Genomic DNA, 20,676 nt, shown 5'->3' on the forward strand with positions numbered 1-20,676 from the left:
GCCTTGACGCCTCCCGGCGCACCACACTAGCAGCATACACACACGACATGGAGCCCGCGCCACTGCTGCTTCCAACGGTAGCATATCAAAGGCCAGGCAAACACTGGACAGAAGAGCGCGTCCCGCAAGTAAAGCAGGTGTTTAGTCCACGAGGTGTCTTCTTTCTCTCATCGAGCCACTGCACCTCCCTCTAATGGCACTTCGTCCATCAACAACGCTCAAATTTTTGCGGCAATCATTCAAGAGCGGCCTGTTTTTACGTGCCTAGTCCTAGCTAACAGAGAGACTAGGCCCTGCCTGCCTGCCTGCCTGTCTACCAGCCGCACTAGCTATGCTGGTTTTATTATAAGCTTTCTAGTGCCGAGTAGAATCTCAACTTGCCCACAAGTAGAACCAAAACCTAGATTACGAAAGGAGTGGCCACAAATAAAAACCTCAACCACATGTATAGACCTGTGCATGACAACAGCAACATATGTCTTTATTTTAACTTAACTAAGTATTTCTTGTAATTGTCTCAGATCTACTATATAACATTATTTGAAAGTGCGGTGACGCTGGGAAATTTTATGCATGCACATGCAAATCGAAGACTTCTAGTATGAAACGATGAGACCTGCAGCTTGTGACGCTAGACACATCTGCCCTCGGTGCTTAATGTCGTACAATATTAAATATTTCTGTGGTAGCAGTAGTGATATCATGATCAAGGAGAGTAAGGTGAATATACATTTGGCGCAAATGCTTACTTCGCCTGGATAAAGAAAGTATCGTTTCTGGTTCATTCCTGCTAATTGATGATAGCTAATTTAAACAGTAAGACTCAACAACTCGAACAGACAACGTTGATAAGGGGGTCTGCAATGATTTATGTACTACGCTTTGGCGGAACTAAAGTTTGGCGAAGCATGCTCAAAGTGAATGTTAAGGGTAGAAGTCCTGAGCGTCTTTCGTTGTCCAGTGGAGCATCTTAGCATTGAAGAGGGCCCGCCTTTCCGTGAGCCACGCCGGTGTCGATTTCAATTTAGTATCAGCATAGCTCGTCGTTAACAGGGGTGCCAGTCTCGCATATGCTTCCGTCCCTTGACCCTCAAGTAACTCGCGAACAAGTGACCGGAACGTCAGCAACAACTGACGCCGGCAGATACTTAATTCGGCCTTAGGGCTGCCAATGTGCTTCTTGACAATACCGTGACGCCGCCCGTCAACTGCTATTTCCTGTTGACCAGTTCGGCGAATGAGCAGGCTCGTAGAGCATCGCTCGGCGCCTTGTTTACGATCGTGACGGAACGTGCTCTTGCCTGCATTGGGAGCAGGCCACAGATTTAGCGTGTTAAGAGGACATGAGTGGCGCTCGAGAAATGCTCGGCGCAATGCGGACTCGTCAAAGACGTCGCCTCCAAGTACTAGACCAGCTAGGGGGATTGGCCCAGCTAAAAACGTAGCCAGTAGCCTACTTTGGACGCCACACGCCACCCAACGAGATATTTTATCGCTGCACGACATGCAGTCCGTGGGTTCGCCGCGACCAGGTTTTGTACGGGGTAGACCGATAGCGTGGTATTCCTTGCCTGTGCGGCGAGGATCTTGACCAGCAGAAGGAACAGGCTTGGCGCCTGTGCGGTGAATATCAGAAGAGCCAGTAGCAGTTTCAGCAGCAAGAACAACCACATCATTTAATGAAGACGACGACGACACAGTGGATTCGCCGGGCAAAAGTAGGGCAGCGGGGAAAGTAGTTTGTTCTTTATCACAAATTACAGAATCTCCGCATGGGGCACGCGACACGTATAAGTATAATGAGTATTGATTCTGCCGCCAAGCGCAGAGTCCGCTGGAGTCAAAAGACAAAAATTGTGACGATTTACCGGTGAAGATTGCGTGGATTTCATCCAGCAGCTGTCTGTTGAACAGACGGCGGGCAAGCACCTCCGCATGCGAGTCGCAAACGAGTTCCGGGCGTCGTTGACTACGTCCCAAACATTTGGTTCCTGTGGCCAGAGATATCAGTTGGGCCTGTTCAGAATCACTGCCGTCTTCAGTTTCGCTAGTGGGGACTGCCACGAAGCCTGCCAATACGGTCCACTGAGCGTCTGAAGGTTTACCATTACGAGGTAGTCTTGCAAATGCATCTAGAACCAGTTCGCTAACCACTGCAGGCACATTTCGTTCTCGATTCGGTTCGTAACAACTGTGCCAGTGCAGATTCGACATAGTATTGCTATTGTGATAAGCTCGATTTGTAATTTTCTGACATCTTCTACAAGGCATGTCCGTTCCATGTTGCTACAACCTATTCCAATGCGTTGGATAGCGTTACGGATCGGATTGACACGGCAAACGAGCTGGTATTAATGCCGCGAAGCCTAGCCTTTAACTGTTCGAGAATCATAACATTGTAAACTGGTAATGTCTCTCTCTACTTTCGTCATAGGTTAATCCGATATGCTCAAGGCACTGACAGCTTTCTTATTGAATGCCCAACGAGGTTCAACTATGCCGCGGTTGAACTCTCGTTTCTATCGCCGAGCTGTGACAAACAGGTTGGCATGCCATACCATATGAGCAATCCGATTAAAACTGGTATAATAATCAAGCAATTATTGCCAATGAAAACGGCGCCACATCATCAGGGCCCATCAGGTAGCCGTTTAGACGTAGCATCCACTGCCAAATACAGAATCAGCCGTAATCTATCGTCGACTTTTAAGATTAGCTAATTGTTTAGCTATTCTTTTGTCGAAAGCAGCAACGACAGCAAACATTGAATGCTTTGCAATCATTGTATGAGTAGGTAATTCACGGTGTGCTTCAGATCGTCTTACGCTAGATTTCCGATTATCCGGATTGCCCTACTACACAAACAGCAGCATGGCGTGAAGCGGGTGCGCGAATTAACCCGTTCATCTTAATCTTAGTGGATAGCGGCGACCCTATAGCGGGAACATGCTACTTAGACCGATCAGTGAAATAGCGGATAACAAGTCGCCTCCCTCGACTGTAGTCACTGCTGCTTTTGCCTTCGCCGTGCCGGGGATTAGATTCAGTAGCAGTACTGCCAATGGGGGCGTCTCTCCAATGACACTTCCCGTTGCTTGTCATCGTTAGTCTGCTGCAACGTAGTCTTCTGCAGTTCTGCTTTTAAGATCGGCATTGTTGGTGGCGAATACGGTCACCATAAATGCACGATGAACAATCGTTAAGGCAGCCATCAGAAGAAAAAGCACATGTTATGGGTTGGTGCCGCAGACCTAATACGTTGTTTATATGGAAAAAGATGGAGCAACGCTGCTGTTATTAACCACAAATTTAACGAAAAACTGTAACGCGCCCGAGAGAGGGAGGCGCGACGGGCACTAGAGCAATATTAAGAAGGAAGAGATTTGTAATACTTGTTATGACGATGACGACGACTGTTCTATAAGGATAGTGGATGTGATTTCGCTGTAATTTTCCACTGGCGATCAAGCTTACTACACTCGAATGGTTAATTCAAAGACGCTTGTATTGTGCTGGGATTATGGGTAAAAGAACAACGGTTATTGGGACGAAACGTCGAAAGAGAGCTCGCGGATTACAGGGTGACCATTTGCTGACAGTTTGGTGCGCTCAAGAATCTGATGGATGCAGTGGCTGATGCCGCTATCAACGTTTCGATGTTCACGCGATACACGAGGAGCCCGCCAACAGCCGACGAGATGAACAGGTGCTCTCTTGCTTTCTTTCAGCTGCGTCAATACTGGCAGAGAACAGTGAGTTTTTTAGTAACCCTCGCATAGGCCGTTGCTCTAACATTTTTCTTCCCCGTTGGTTGACTTGTACGAAAACGCACGCCCGCGTGCACGCGAAAACAGTCCTACTAGAACAGCATAGGACAGCATACTGTACTCCAACCTCACATACCGCGTCGCACTCGTACACAGCATCCATGCATAAAGTCGTGCGGGTGTTTTGGGGTGGACGGGGAAAGAGGGGCGCAGGTACAGTTCAAGTACAATAGCAACAGCAGAAAAATCAGCATCTAGACCAATCAAGGAATCAGGCACTAGTAGAAGAAATAATAGTAGGACTTGTGCCACTATTCTGCCGTTGCTGCTTGCTCATTGAACCCTGTTAACGAAAGCATCAAACGTATAACCCACCAGCGCGATCGCGCTGTCGATGTGGAAGCCGAACGCCAAACAGCCACCACACAACTAATCCTGATCTGCTGGTGCGGGGCGCGGATGGCCAGCTCTGGTTCTTCTTCCTTCCTGTTATCAACACCAGCAGCACATTCTCCTCTCTTCTTCACACGGAAAACAATTCACCAATGCACATTTTCGCACTGGGAACAGCAGTTCTCGTTGTCGCTATCCGCGTTCTTGCACGGAACACACAAACACAGACGCGGATCTACACGGAGAGGGTAACTAAGTGAGGTCGCCCGTTTGACCCCCGCCCGCCCGCCCGCCCGCCCGTCAGCTCTCTCCGTCTGTTTTATACTCTAATACCCCTTCTTTTTGTTCACTCGCGCTTTTTCTCCGACTGCGACTGATAAGCGAGAAATTATGATGCTTGAGGTGTTAGCCAAAAAGCAAGAAACAAAAGCACGCAGTGCAGGTGGCTGTGTCGTCGTCCCTGCGTGTGGGTTATCGTTAAGCAGTCCTTTCACAGCGTCTATATTAGCATCACTGCTGCCTCCACTACTATACCAAACACCAATAACATCTCCACCTAACGACTGCTCGCGGCCAAAAAAGCAGTAACAGCAGAATCAGTTAGCAGGAGTAAACAAGAGCATCTCGCAACCCTTTCTAACATCATCGGCGCTCAACTAAGCTCACCATACTACCGCCATCAGGCGGACGACCATCAGCTCATAGCAGCTGCAGCAATCGTAGCTGTAGCAGCACCAAGAACACGAGCAGTCCAACGCACTGTGCGCCGTTTCGGTCATCAGACACCACCATCGAGTAATATCCCAGATATAGGCGATGGACTTGATGGAAATCGCCCCATTTACGGGACACAGCACTCACGAGTGACCGGTGAAAGAGTAAGGGTTAGTGGAGAGATACCTGCGATGGACGACGGCAGGAGTCTTAGCGTTAGTCAACCTCAGTGTCTGTTTTGCCACTCATTCCACCGACGTCGGGAAAGGGCAATCTGCGAGAAGGACGAGAGGGAACGAGAGAAAACGGTGGAGCGCGCTGCTGATCATTGTGTTGTACAATGAAGGTGATGATGATGACAATGATCATAGCCCCGCCAGCATCGCGTACGGATATTTACGGTGGCGCTGGACCACGGCTGCAGCAGAAAGAGCAAACAGGACTTTCCTGTTGCGAGGGTTCAGGTTGGAGTGCCAGGGATATAAGACCCGACTCAGAATCCTCGAAAGCAGGTCAGTTCTCATCCCAACATCTTGGCAAATCGTGCTTGTTCAAAAATAAACGAGCGCAATCCAACATATTTATATTACTAAATAGGAAGGTGAAGAAATACCCTATTAAAAAAAATTCTGAAAATAATGTCTTATGCGGACTCTAAAATTAATTGAAATAAGGAAATTAGTTACAGGACGACTTGGGTAAAACAGCTCAAATATATAAAATTGGAAACTCCTAAACTACTAGAGTTGTTTTAAAAATCGTCTACTTAATTTCCGGTTAGTAGTATCTCAACCGCCAAAAGGCTTTAGTTTGCGAGCTGACGAAGTACTTATATCTCAGTCGTGTAGTGATCACGCATTACTCGCCTATATGGTGTCCGCACTGAAGGCACAAGGCCCAATTATATGCTAGCCAGAGCAAAGAGGATTCTATCTTAGGCTAATGACAAACTTTGAGTCCATAGCAGGCTTTGCTCTTCAAAGATTTACAACGTTTTTGCGCCGCTTTTGTGTGTCTAAGCCGATTGAAATTCTTTAAACGCAAACTGGGTATATGTAAAGTTATCAAGCAAGCAGGTGAAGGGAAATCTAACAATGCGGATTTATAACCAATGCCTTTGGCAGGTTTCATATGTATTTACATCAATAATAAAGGATTGTAGGCTAGCGGGGTCAAGAACGTTGCTTGCGTATGGCAGATAGTGTAGACGGCAGTGTGAAAAGACCTGACGGCCAAAAACAAATTCCTTGTAAGCCAAAAATAATCAGCAATTTTTCATAAAGACACTCATTTGATAAGGAAACAATTTTGTCTGAATCGTTTAGAATTAGTAGGTAAGATATTTATAAAATTTTCTTATTAGAGACTTAGTACATTGTCGATGTGTGCGTTTCATAACGATATACGGTCTTAGAAAATCGATCGAAAATAATCTCTTGATTTAATATATCCTTTTTCTATCTAAAGGCAACGCTAAAAAAAAACAGTAAAAACAAGCGCAATTGAGAATATAATAGCGAAGAGTTTCATACATGTAGAATCGTTAAGGTCCTTAATTTTTCACTTTCAGTCATAAACACTCCAGACCTATACACTTGTTTTTTTCTGTTCCTGCACGTAATGACAAGGGCTTACCCGGCTCTGCCTAGTCGAATTGGTAAATTTGTCAGATTGTTATTTTTGTTAGTTAGTTGCAGTTTCATGATAATTTTCTAAGGACTATGTTTCAAATTACCGATTGCATCGTCGAATCATTATACTTTGTTGCTTTATGCCATCAGTCAGCGCCAGTAACTCGATCATATTTTTGAGCCGTTCCCCGATTGTACTTCATTTGTTTGAGTACCCAGAGTCAGCTAATCTACTACTAGTCATTCTGTAAGCTTTTCGTAGTCGTACCAATACCCCATGTTAATTATCGTGTGCCTCCTTTGCCATCCAAAAAAGCGAAGGAGCATACAGTACGATGACATCGCTATCTTGAAACCTTTCCTGAGGAAAACTCCGTAGTCGATAGGGTATAAAAAGAAATAGAAAATTTAAATTTGTTTATTGTATGGAATTCGGAAAATCAAGTAGCGTTAGCAATCGAACACGCCACGAATCGACAACGTTGTTTTCTACTAAACGCCGTGTTTTTCGCATGTGTCGTTTTTACCACTGGGTACTTGCCCAATTACCTAACTTACCCAATTACGAAAATCGTAGAACTAATTTCTCGGAATGGTCGGTATCTAGGTTCTTGCAAGCATACTCATCAACAGAGTTGTAGCCGCTTTAGTAAAACATAGGTTTGGATGAACGGTTTCGTTGCCCTTATACACATGCGTGTCGATAGGTAAGTAATATTATCATAGGTATATTTGTCTTCAAAAGCACTGTATGTTTGTACATGTTTGTTATGCAGAAGGGGTGGTAGAAAGTGCGGAGGTATACCTTAGGTCCTTAAATATATCGAGGAGTCGCTAGTTCGAATGGTATAGATTAACAACAAGCTATCGTCGTGGGCTTTCGCGTCGGTAGTGCTTACGAAATACCTACACTGATATGCTCAGTCAGATGATACAGTAGCATTGATCAGACAGCATTCAGAGTCTCTGACAGGCCAATGCTAAGGTATGACATTTACCCATAGGAATAAAAATGCACAAGTAAAGTTTACTAACACGGTGCATACAGGTTCCCTTATCGATAGTATTGAATATAGATTAGATAATTCATTTAGCACATTTAATGTCTACTAAATTTGTGTTGGTCAAGTTTTTCTATCTTCTGCTGTCGATTAATTGTCCTTTAGTCTGCTGACGCGACCCAACACAGTGCCGTAGCACGTTCGTATCCCGTTGATACCTACCATGAGCAGCGTCGGGTGATGATGGTTACTGGACGATTGGTCGAAAGGAAGCCGGACGCGGGTAACGTTTTTTGAAGCTCACGCATTGCGTACGTACCGCTACCTAAACCTTATTACCTTCAAAAACAACTTGTTTTACCTTCCTATTTCTCACTTGAAATAGCCAAGTGTATTACGGCATTACTCACGGCTATAGTTACCATAATTTGCAAGAGTGCGATTGGTTATACTCGCGTTCAAAACTGCATGCACGGATACAGTTTTATGCTTCTATTGAGGAGTTGCGTTTGTCAAACGCATTATAAGCAACACATCAAGCGTATGATGAAAAAAAGCCAAAATCAGGAAGAACAAGAAGATCGGGATCGATTACCGCCTTTATTCGCGTCTTCTCTCGTTGATCAGTAATCGAACGGGCAAAATTCAGGTGGAAGACCTGAGTGAGTTTATCCTCACTGGTGTAATGCAGTATCGTGGCACGCTCGATTCGGGGAGGTGTACGAATTACCTTTTTTTAAATGTTTTTATTCAGTCGATTACAACCAAATTCGAATTGAAGATGTTTGTTCGATAATCTCAAGATTCTTTTTCTTTTCCTCTAAAAGAGCCCAGCAAAATACTATACTACAGATACATTTTTTAATCATGACGCCGTGCTATATAACGATACTTGAAATTTCCTGAGAACTAGCAGGAGTCTTCACAGAACGTCCGTTCGATATCTATATTGTATGCAAAGACAGTTCCTTTGATCTATTTATGACCACGTTTATAATTCATTTTATTGTCTACGTATTTGCGTGGCCATTTGTGAGTATAGCCTAACGCTATTAAGGTTGTCTTACTTAGCGAGCAAAAACGTCGGTGTATTTCTTTTCATAATGGATTAACGCAGGTCAGTTTTTTGTGCGTACACAATCGCTTCTCACTTGAATCAATCATTTGTTTTTGTTTCGTGAACAAAATTACCTCGTCAGTATCATATGTAGGCTTGCCCTTGGTGGAAAGCGTAGCCGGGGAGGAAGATCTCACTGAACTTACTGGGATTTCTCTAGACATTATACTGTTGATTTCCAATAAACTTTGAACGTGTAGCGCATATAGATACGTATAGTAATATTCCGTCTGAAATAATTCTTTTGCCTGTCTCATTTTAAAAGTGGAGAATTCAGAGAGAAGCGGTTCAGCATATCCAAGAGCTGGTTACAGTGGATTTCCCTAACGAATCATCTTGTGGAAGAAGGATCGGCTGAGAAGAGTTTGTAACACATTATTATGTTATTAGCTGTGATGTTCCCATAACGTCCAAGATTTGCTTGCAGTGATGCATCTTTTTGTCTAGCATTCATAGCTGGTCATTTTTCGCAAGTTTGCCAAATGTTGCTTGCCATTTTACAATCGGATGCGTGAAAGGTTTGCCACGATTTCCATACCGCATATGCCATAAGCTACTCGATTTGGTAGTCTTGAGAATGATTCGGCCTCGTTTGCCCTCATTTTTATTTGTCATTGACTGTATTTGCGGTCAACGCGGCTGGTAGACCTGTTCAGCTGAGCTTTGTTATGCTATCTAGTCTTTCCCATTTTGTAGCGTCAGATTTGCTCCTATTAGCCTTTTGGGTATTAATGATCTAATATGTCTATTGCCTTATAGGATCTAGTACAGCATTGGTCGAATCTTGAGACGTGATGTCGCCGTAAGCGTAGTTGTCTACTGAGGGGAAAATCCCTGACGTCGACATCAGCAACAAGATGTAAGAGCTCAACAACAGAGTAAGATATCAACTTATGTAACAGTTATGGCGTATGTTCTTATTAAAACCATGTTTACTTTATGAACGCCACATTCGGTATCTCTGGCTGACTATGGTTTACGAAGGGTACGCTGTTATAGGAACAATAGTGTTATTTGAAAATGCTACATAAATTGCTGTATATTAATTATCAAGCAACCAAACCAAAAGAAGTAATTAGATTCAACTTCGTAGGGCAGAAGCGTTTCGAAGTAATTTTCCTTTCGTCTACTTGACGAAGCAAGATATTCCCGAAACGTTTTATTCGGTAATAAAAGTAATACGATATGCGTATTTTATACATTATCTGCAACAGACGATCTATTTGCTAAACGTGCAATATGCCCGTCACCTAATAGAAAGTCCATCTTGTCTTTAATTTTTTGCCAATAAATCGATCAAAATACTCTGTTTAATAGATAGACACTGAGTCTCGCTAAAACGTTACGTACAGAAGAGTCATGTCGTTTCTAATCGCAATACCATTTGTAACAAGCATATAAGCCGAAATAAATAAAATTTTAGCGGTTTTATTAGAATTGTCTTCTCCATGTTTCCATCCCCTTGCGGCGTGAGTACAGGTTAATGGCTTATGGCTGGCTAACTAGTTGCTTCGATTCAGCAGAAGTAATAGCAGAAGTAATAGATGCAAACGGAACGATGTTGTTAAGTTACTGCGTAAATAAAGGCAGAAGCTTGCCGAATCCGAGATGACTTCTCTTCTCAAAATACCTTACTAGGCATATTTGCACCTAAAAACGGTATGCTTGATTATCATATCATCACGGTTCATTGTAACATTATAGAAGCGTAGTGGTGGCTTCGACGATGATCGCGAGAGAAGGGCATAATAAGAAGAAGAATGGGCAAATTAAATACAAGTTACAACAAGTGTCATTAAATAAGAAAAAAAATGTTAAACGTACTTAGAGAGACGCTATTTTTTTAAGGAACGCCACGTTTGCATCTTGGCGATCGTTAATCGTAAGACACGGTCGTTTGACAATAGCATGGCATTTCCAATGGGGCACGTTATCGTCGACCATCACAACGGCAGCTTGACACAGTGAATTCTACGGTCGTCTCCTACTTATAAAACCTGCGATTATTTTGTGACTTTGCCAACATGGTCCCAGTTTACTTAGCTCAGTTTGCTGCTCAAGATTGTACAGCGCGAGGTCCTTGGATAACACAGGGTAAACTAACTAACTGTTCCTTTCCTTTGTGTTTAGGAAAAGAGGCTACAACGTGAACTACTTATGCGTAACGAAGTTTTGACGGCACTTGATTGGCTTTTATAGACCTCCTTCTAGCACGTTTGTTTAGTTGACGATGAGATATTTAGCCAGCATCGAATTCGCATGTAAAAAAGTTATTATCGGCCATTGAGGTTTTTGTTACAGGTGCGCTAACAGAACGCCGCAAATTGTATACGGCACTCATTTGTCCGGGAGCCGGATTGGCTATCGATTTGTTTAGAATAACCGCTAATATTACAGTCGAAATCGTTCGCGGTGGCGCACTAACCGTGAATTCACCCGGTGTTTTCCGAAGTATCTGTAGTTCATGGGGTCACTGTAGCCGTGACGATGTATTCCACGTGAAATAAGTTAAAAATTATAATTGACGCTGGTGCGGAAATTACTTGGAAATTATTAAGATCGAGACTATTCGAACATTTCCTGTAGTGAACGTATCACTCGCTCAATCAAGTGTTTTTCGGAATTAATTTGTTGGATTACTAAGTAAAGCACGATAATCATCTGGTTAAGATGCATGGCTCTTCCACGAATTCCTACTGGTCTTGAATACACCAAATTCGATTGTAGCAGAGCTCTTCTAATTTGACAGCATCAAGACTGTGTTCAGCAGGTCGTTCGCTTCGACTGATGAGTGGACAAATGTCTTTGGTCCAATTTGGTCCAGTTTGGTGACAAATGGTCGATTGGAACGCGCTTCTGAGATGGAGAGAGGCCCCACAGTGACCGCACAGTCAGCTACTGGTAATTACAGCCGGCGGTGCTGATAAATACGCCAGCTGAACTAAGCAAATAATATAATCAAGACAAGCATCGCAATACGGCTCCACATCGTATATTCTAATTTCTTTAAAAACATCGAAATCGTTAAATGTATCTAACGGCGTCTGCGTATGGCATAATTGCTGCTGGTTAAGGGCCAGTTGTAACCCGGCGGAGGTTGTTGAGGTTTGTGGCTGGTGCCCGTGGATGACCGCTGAACAATAACTCGCCCACAATCATAATGCCGTAAGCAGAAACGCGCTTCGATAAATGTATTGCTCTCTGATGCTCTGTAACCGCATTTGCTTCTCCGTGGATGTACGGATTGACTTCGGAATGAATCTGATCGATATTCCGACATCCATGATCGTTATTATCCATTATTATTCTATACATATAATAAAAACTGTGTCACTTACGATCCCGTAAAAACTTGCAACGTAAAGTCTAGAAGCAGTAAACCGATAAGTGGCACAATTTAGGAAAAGCAATGAATAGACTTCAAACAAAATCACTTGTCGTTCTGTTCGAATCAACGTTTTGTAAGAACCATCGTTCGTATTTTATACCGGCTGTAGCTTTTACCTACACAACAATTGATTTACTTCTTGATTGATGCTCCGCTCCCATTTGTTCACCATTGTCCTATTGTGGGAGCCGCTGCTTCAAAAATTTTACGAACTATACGTAACTATACGTTAATTTTTAAAATTTTTAGCAAATTGTGCATTTTATGCGGAATATTCTTTGGAACTATAATTTTATGTTAGCTGGGATAAATTAAGAATACAAAGATTTTATCGCAAGAATTATAATTTTATAAAATTTACAAACTTACAAACAAAAGCCGATTAGGCCCGTCGCGTGCCCTTCATAGTTTCTAATGTACTTCAAATGTGCTTCGGACGTTCACGAACGTAAACGTGCAATCCTCACTTCTTTTCGCAATACTCATTTTTTTAGGGCGCGACTCGCCTAAAGGGTAAATCGTCAGATTATCGCTACGCCGTTTCCGAGCACGCCTCACCTTACGTGATTGCATCTACAACGTGGGTCTAAAAGACTGTCCGCTGTTTTATAATCGTTCAATGTTATCTTCCTTAATACAAAGTAAAATCAACTATATAACTACTAAAATGTATTATTGATAGAAATCATCGAAAACTAAGATGTTTAAGAATTTTACGGTTTGCAAAAAGAGGGAGAGGACTAACAATGGCTATTGCAGACGCATTCCGATAGATATGGAAGTCGTGTTCCGTTCGGTCTTCTGATATCCAATCAAAAAGTCTTCCCGTAACAGATGCCACCTATTGTGATAGTTAATGGTCTGCGGTCATCAAGAAATCTCACACAGGCTCTAATGACTAGTACTGTTTCTTGTACATGCCGTGACAGCAAACCGCTGATTTGCTTTTGCCGTCTAATTTATAATATTTCACAAGAAAGTCATAAACATCTTTCGGTCCCTTTGTGGATTATTTCATTTTCTATGTTTAATGTCAACGGATCGGATAGCTGTTGGCTGTCATTGGACGCTGACAGCTGGCTTCTTTTGGAGAAGAAGCTCATGTACGCACACACTCACACACCCATACGCACCCGCAGTACCAACATGAGCCGCTTGAGTATGTCGAATATCAGAAAGGCGTCTGTGGTCGAGCGTCGCTGGTCGCGAGAAGGTGGCCGGGATTGAGAAAGAAGGTTTGGGATCACTCTACCGTGGCGTTGTGTTGTTGACCGGTTGTACTGCGTGCTTGATTTGACTACTCTACACTGGAGCTTCAGGAGCCGTTGGGTGCCGTTGTCTTTCGTTGAATGTGTCACCGCTGGTACTGCTGTTTTCCCGATTTTGGTTCCGTGTCTAGCGCGGCAGCGATAATGACGGCAACAGCGGCATACCAAATATACAGTGCCGCAGAGTATCATACAGTAGAAGTACTTCTAGCAGCGCTAACGCAGTGTCGATAACACACTGGCGCTATTTGAACCTAAGTAAGAGGGGGGTCGGGCGGGGGGTGGGGTAAACAGGTTAGAAGAAAAATCGGACCATGCTTGCTCTCCCTTTGTACCACACTAGATGGCTACCGGCGGAAAACAAACTGTTATCTGAAAACCGGTCGCATGTGAGTGAAGTGCAATGTTCGACTGAAAACTGATAAAGAAACGGGAATATATCGAGATATGATTGCTGCTGCTGTAATCATTGTATGTGAGTAAATTCTGAATCTCTGTGAAGAATGAAAAGGAGGGGAGCCGTTCGTTGCGTTGAGAGACGAAACGTTAAGACACGATCAACTGCAACAGACAGAGAACAGAAACAGCAAACCGGTGCGTGTGCGTCTCAGTGTTTTTACCAGCAGGATACACAAACAAGGAGCGGTCTAATAGGAGTATCTAACGAGGGACAGGTTTACCGTTCTGTTTGTTGCTGCGGGTCGAGTACAGTCGGTGGACGGGACTTGACCCGCGTCTCCCAAACAGATGGCACTTGACTGTTCGCACTGTTGTTCCCAGCCCAGCTGCTGGCACCAGCATCAGGAGTATCAGAGTCAGCCTGCAAAAACGCGAAAGAAATATACTGTCGAGTAAGTTCGACTAGTTCCCAGGCCACTGGACAGAGGGAGCCACGGGGACTCCTCTCGATCGGAGGTTCTCACTATCGTCCGGCGCTCTGCTCCTCCTCGACTGCTGCTCGACTCAATTCAACGACACAACTCAGACTCTTTGGCCTTCAGTGGAGTCGAAGGCTTCGGTAAGAGCTTTCCCCCTCCCCTCCCCCCCATTTCTCTAGCTATCTCTGTCCGAGCTTAGCCAGGCAGGCTGGTCGCTCGAAGGTGAATGCTGGTAAACGAACAGTGCTCGTAGTAGTGGTGGTGTGATATGAGGTTGATGCTGGCTGTTCCGCTGTCCACGACTACTGCTAGCACTCCTACGGGGCTGGCTGACTGCTGCCGCTGCTACTGACTACTGCTCTCTCGCGGAGTGGGGTGTGCCTCGTCGAATAGCCCAACAGAACAGGGTAGTGCAGTGTGGCGCGGGAGCATCTAACCTTTCGGTATCGCTGTCTACTACACTCCAGTGCTGAGAGAGCCTAAGTCGGTCCAAGCCTGAGCGAGGTGTGTCAGGCGCCAAGCTGTGGGGACACACACACTTTTCTCGGCCCGAAAAATTACCGAGACGACATTTCAAAAGTGCTCTCGAGTCTTTCGACCTTACTGTTGGTTGCTTCGTAGCTCACTTGCGGCCTAATTTTACTAGCAACACGGCACACGATTTAGCCCCATGCAAAACCAGGCTGGCATAATAACAAAATGCACGAGCGAGCGGACAATTGGATAGAGCTTTCCGACCACTGCCAATAGCTTTTTGAGCTTCCTAGCACAGGTGATCTGTGCATCCCTGTCGCCTGTGAAATTTACGAATGGAATATTTCTCGGTCGGATATTATTATGATTTTTGGCGTGTTATATTATCCATTGATCGCCCGCCTGCCGCTCTTCCACAGTGACCATCACCTCCTCGACAATCAAGTGAGTGCCAACCTACGACGTGCCTACTACTACGAGTTTACATTTTGAGACAGGGACGGCAGGATTTTCAATAAGCAAAAGTTGCACCAACTGCCGTCGCACATGTGCAAGTTTGAAGTATCGAACAAGGCAAGGCAGTAAAGCAAGCGCTCCTCATTGATACTGTACAAGGTTCTGCCATCAACGTGACCAATATTGCTAGATACCAGGAAGTGGTGCTTCAAAGCTTGGGGTCGGTCAGTCAGTCGGTCGGTCGATCGATCGGTAGGTGGATCGTCCAGTCGCCGTAGACGTGATCGCGCTGTTTAGCCAGAGCAAATAATTGTCTAGCAGAGGGTTGTCTCTGTTCTTGGCTGCTACCGGCGGTGCTGCCTCTGGCTCACGGGCCCACACCACCCCTTTCTGGCTCACCGCTGAATATACCAATGAGACAAATCGTCTCTAGTGCAGTCTGACTCGTTGGCCCAATCCGGCTCCGACAGGGTGTCTGGCAGCAGCGCGACAGAGTGGCAGATTCTGTCGTTGGCTAGACGCGTTCGATCCAACACATCAGTGTTACGGAAGGTGATGCTGGTATCGCTTCAGCCGTCGGGGTATTCACCAGCGCTGTCTAACGACAACAAGAAGTGCAACGACAAAACAAGGAAGAACAGTTTTCAAAAAGGAGAAAAGTTTGTGAAAAAAATCCCGTGAACAGAGATCGAAATTATCACCAAGTTATCTATAATTTTTGTCAATATTAGAAGTATTTGACTGTCTACGTGAATGCGTATCACCGGAATAATTTGTGTTTTTTGTTGTTCCGACTGATCCGGCTGTGCGCTCAGAGATTACTGACTAGTGTTAAGTTTTGAGGAAGCTTTCGACTGAATAGAATGGAAGTTCTTGAACAATGCTACAGCTTGACAAATCTTCGCAGCCTGAGTCAGCTGCTGCAGCCTTTAAGAATCGCCATGTTCTGTTAGCGTATATTTCATCGTTGTCGTTGTTGCCGCGGAGGTGGTCGTGCTTTATGCCAGTGCGTTTGCCCGTAGCATTCAGAGGAGTCGCCGGCGTGAGAGTGGATAAAACAAAAAGAGGGACGTGTCATCAGTCTTCGCTGGCATCGTGCCATCAACATCTCTGCGCTCACTGGTGACAAGAGAAAGCCGAATCTGCCACTGCTTTCGGCCAAAGTAGACTGCTTATTATTATTTACGGACTGGCGGCCACCGGCTGGATCGCGCAATTCATTGCCCCATCTTGAAGCACTGACGGCCGAACGAAACGGTACAATTAGTAAACATGGGTAAGTTGACTGGAAGAGAAAAGCTACTTTAAAGCATACAACAACAATCGAGAATGATATAACATGGACAATAGCGGAACTTGTTTTTATTATTATTATTATTATGTGTGACTTTTGTACCACTAGCTTAGCAAAGGTTATATTTAAAATCGTTTTGCTTCTTATTTCTACTGTGTTTACATTCTATTGTACACTTCATAATATAATGCAGTATCCCATTGTTGCTTCTTCGCTAATGAAATATAATAAGCCACATCGGAACGCATTGAACAAATGTTTCAAACAAAAAGCCGGAGCTGACATCCAATGAAAAATTGGAAGCCAGAATTATCTGAGCACAATAAGCCTTATAATAATTGGCGGCGTGATTAATCCGTGTACAGCAACGGCAGAAGTGTTGACTTCATATCGTTTAAGCTCTTGTTAACCAGCTTTCACTCTAGATAGTCTCTCTGATCGCCGAATATCGACGGAAGTTACGATTTACATGCAAGATAAGTTTACTCCCTATGTACTGTAACACCCGAAAAAGGAAACACGTTTTTCCTGATCGGCGTCTGAGTCTGACAAGAACTTCTAGTTTAATTCAGGACAGCCTGCGGGATTCGCCCCTGCTTGCGCTGCCTGTTAGCTGGTAGAGGTAAAGAAGGGACAAATTCATTTATGAAAAAATTAAATCAATCGGAAAAATATACGTCACGAAAAAGATGAAGCTCGGTGAGCCCCGTAAGAAATAGACCAAAGCTATCCCTTTACGTAGATTATTTCAGATAAACGAACCAAGAAACAAATATGGATTTTTACAAATAGATGGATAGGTTGTTTTCCCTAGGTGAATTCGATGGTTTGAAATGTGTATCGATTTTGGTTATTTCAAGGTAGTTACTAGACGAACATTTTTTATAGTTAACTATTTACCTACTAACGAGTAGTCGGACTATTCTTATTTCGAGAAGGAATCGTAATCAAATACATCACTTGAGATACTTTTCGGAACTTCGAAAAATTCGAATATGTTCAATAACTACTTGAATAACTGTTCAGAATATATCACAACTTTAACATAAATTATTATATAGACACTGGACGCTTGCATTGCATAGCATAGCTGCATAACTACAAACGCGATTTTTGAAAAGGCCAACTCGTTTTCTAGAGGGTGGAGGGAAGGTGCAGCGGGCGATCGACCGCGTTGAAAATTGGCATACGAAGTAGGCACGAAAAGAATGACCACATGTAGACTCATTGTAGAACGAATTGAAAGCAGATGTATAACTATTAACGACGAAAGCAACTATAACCATGTTTCAGGTAAGACATCTAGGAGAAGGTAACGAACAGCACGTACCAGTTGAATAGCCAATTGTTTGCTTACTTTTAAATTCAAAAAGAAGTAAAACAGTCTCGATTCATAGAGCTTGTTTCAAGTAATATCAGAATCAGGCCATACGATACGATATGAAGGCCAGCGTTTAATAGGTGAGCATTCCGTAGCGTTGCACAAATACCTTAGCAGTGAAACCAGGTCGACATAATGCATTAGGTCTTAATCGCTTAAAACTGAAAAAGGTTCGAATAGCTGGTATAGAGTAGCGGAGAGAACATCGGTAGATCTATATTTATGGCGAAATACAAAAAAAAAAAACTACGTAACCATAACACACTTATTATAGCACACTTAAATTAATATATATATATGCAGAATCGTATAACAGCACAACCCATGGAGCTTATTAGATTAGTTTCTCTTCCATATCGACAGCTTCTTCTCGATTTGATAACATTAACTATAAGAGCTAACGTCTCTGAATACCGGACAGCCAAAATGACTCTAAATCAGCGACGGATGTGCATCAAAAAATATAGTTCATGTATTTTAGGCCATTGTTTGGAGGGCAGGACATAGTACGGCGCCGTTACTGACTTCACCACTCTATAGAAGATACTGCCATACGAAAAAAGACAAACAATGAGGAACCAATAATTTGATATTCTGTATCAACAAATATAAATAAATATATGAAGAACAGAATTTTAGCCATGAAAGTTAGGAATCAATGTACTTTCACTCGTAGCGAACCGCTGTCAACAGTCTGTCATTCTCAGATAATCTTCTTAGTACTGATTAGCGTCAGCTTTTAATGGAACAGCGTTTTTGTGATCGCTGATACATAAAGCCGATAACCAGCCGTTCGCTGCTCATTTTTCAACTCCTTGATTACGTCATTTTCATTCTATCGAGCCATTGTACTGATTTAGTTTACTTTTACTGTACTAGTTTGTGCCTCCAAAAATCGCAACGAGTCTTAGAGCAGGGGATAGGATTTATTACACTTTTGTCTTGACAGACGGTTTACCATTTGCGTATTGGTCTATGTCAGGTGTCCGGTTTTACTGGGAGGATGCTTTTATGCACCCCCCTCATTATTATTATTATTATTGCAAGTTTCGATTTTAATGTCAAGACGTATTTTGTTAAGAGAATATTTGTTTAACATTAATTGGTTATTATGTCTAACCTACAGCGTTAACATACGGGTTGATTCAGGGACAAACTTGAACCAGAGCATCGAATAGGATTTGCGGATTTTCGTTAAAAAAAAATATAATCGTTTTGAAAATTAATTTGGCGATTCTCAAGAACAGCTGTGAATCGTGGCTGGAAGTAGCGCAATACCTACATTGCCTCCTATCACGTTGTGTGGTAAATAGGCCAAACCCATAAACGAGCGCTCCCATTTACAGATTGAATAAAATTGCTTGGAATAAGTAACACTGTACTAAAAAAAGACATAACTATGCAGACATAACATGTTTTAATTTCTCTATGGATAGAGCATTCTCCAAGTTTCAAGTTTCCAAGTGCCCTAGTTCAGGAGGCGCTCCAATCATGAAAAGCATAAGTCTACTACACAACGAGCGGCTAGTTGGCATGACTTATACAGGCTTCGTTTTCAAGTATAGCGTTTGAACTCATCGGCGCCACGTATCGTGTCCGACCATCGAGTGCATACATGTATACATATATATTTTGCCTTTCCTCAATGCACTGCTTATACCAGTTTAAGCTCGTCATTGTCTTTTGACTGCTGCTCCTACCAGCCCGCCACACCCGCCATTTCTTTTCGCCTTTCGCTTCCATCGGCGAGATGTACCGAATGGAACAAGCAACAAAGGTAGCTTTATGCCGTCTTGATCATTTCATTTTCTTTCATTCCACTGCTGCGACTGCTTGTGTGTTTTTTTCGGTCGTCACAACCGTGCAGTAACGGAGAGAAGCCTGTCCTGTCCTGGCCCGTACATATTGCCTGCACTTTTCCCCACTAGTCGTTGTTCAATGCCACGTCGCCAACCAATTACTATTATACTTGCTATAGGAACTCCCGCATGGACTGACACCAATCGCTGTCTGTCGATTAGATATAGCTTTATCCTGTAGCCAACTGCCACAGCTAGCTAGAACGGTGGCTTTTTTTTTTGCTGGCCATGGCACCATCATGACTCAGTTACTGAGAATTTACCGCGCGACTGGGAACCTTCTCGAAGCGGACTTGTTACTGCGAATCTTTATATCCAGATTTTCCCAGTGGACTTCATCGTCAACGCTTTAACGTTTGCCTAGTCGTAGTCAGTGCTGTGACCTCACAACAATCGCTTCCAGCAACCGACGCTAGAAGAATTAGCACGCAGCGGCGCTCCATGGCTCTTACTGCTGATCTGATTTAACAATTGTATACCTGGCTAGAATCATTTACTGATAGAATTCTTGACAGTAGTATACAGATGAAAACAACAAGCGATATACTCTGATTTCGATATGGTTTTGTCTGATCTGGTGTGTTGGTCTGAGTAGTATTGGTTGCTTTTTCGCGGAATGTGACAAAGCCTATAATATCATCGTTCGTTGGTTCCGACCGGCGTACGTCAACTATGCGGCGATGGCCCTTTGGTAAAAAAAAACATTGAAAACGTTATTTAGAGGGTTCATTTTTTCCTACTGAAAAGTAGGTTGGCTTTCAGCTTTTCATTTATTGTGCGCCAGGTGGCATATTACTAACTTTTACATAAGCTCGAATTGCTACTGGGCACTGAGACACTACAGATAGCGAATGTTGGCCTTCCTATTTTTTTCGATTGTACAATGTTGGTTATACAGCAAAAGGATAAGTGAGAAGCTCAGAGAAATAGCATAATAATAGTTGTTTTCCCTTTTACCCAGCTAGAGGTGAACCCGACGGGAGCAGCATTTTAGCACACACGTTTGTATATTTTAAAGAAATAATACATTAAATACTTCTCGGCCTCCCTAAAAA

At 43.5% G+C, this 20,676-nt stretch overlaps 3 protein-coding genes and 1 long non-coding RNA gene across 14 annotated transcripts in view; 1 reads left to right on the plus strand and 3 right to left on the minus strand.

The window, feature by feature from the left end:
* LOC111253460 (guanine nucleotide-binding protein subunit beta-2-like) overlaps nt 1–4,967 on the minus strand; it is a 30,126-nt gene extending 25,159 nt beyond the window's left edge. For 2 of the 6 annotated variants that reach the window (XM_086992901.1, XM_086992900.1), the window contains exon 1: nt 4,143–4,671. The gene's annotated coding sequence lies outside the window, so the exon portion shown is untranslated. Of the gene's footprint in view, nt 1–4,142; nt 4,672–4,826 lie in introns of those variants that run through there. The other 4 variants (XM_086992898.1, XM_086992899.1, XM_022812848.2 and 1 more) reach the window with 4 other exon arrangements.
* On the minus strand, nt 925–2,214 carry Adat1 (Adenosine deaminase, tRNA-specific 1). Its single transcript, XM_086992499.1, has one exon. It carries the CDS (start codon nt 2,212–2,214, stop codon nt 925–927), a length of 1,290 nt encoding a protein of 429 aa, XP_086848625.1.
* Nucleotides 4,968–5,122: 155 nt separating the features above from the next.
* The window catches only part of Myo81F (unconventional myosin 81F), a 38,489-nt gene continuing 22,935 nt past the window's right edge, over nt 5,123–20,676 (plus strand). For 3 of the 6 annotated variants that reach the window (XM_022813105.2, XM_086992892.1, XM_022813106.2), the window contains exon 1: nt 14,302–16,363. In XM_022813105.2, the coding sequence (XP_022668840.1) occupies nt 16,360–16,363 (4 nt within the window). In that variant the 5' untranslated portion in view covers nt 14,302–16,359. Of the gene's footprint in view, nt 5,387–7,671; nt 7,818–8,888; nt 8,987–9,382; nt 9,483–14,301; nt 16,364–20,676 lie in introns of those variants that run through there. The other 3 variants (XM_086992890.1, XM_086992893.1, XM_086992891.1) reach the window with 2 other exon arrangements.
* Nucleotides 10,032–14,094, minus strand: LOC147754719 (uncharacterized). Its single transcript, XR_015330228.1, has 2 exons — nt 13,960–14,094; nt 10,032–13,533 (listed from the first exon to the last, which is right to left on the minus strand). It is a non-coding gene; the product is annotated as an uncharacterized LOC147754719 (long non-coding RNA).

Source organism: Varroa destructor, unplaced genomic scaffold (assembly GCF_002443255.2).
Source record: "Varroa destructor unplaced genomic scaffold, Vdes_3.0 BEIS01000006.1, whole genome shotgun sequence".
NCBI classification, from domain to species: Eukaryota; Metazoa; Arthropoda; class Arachnida; order Mesostigmata; family Varroidae; genus Varroa; species Varroa destructor.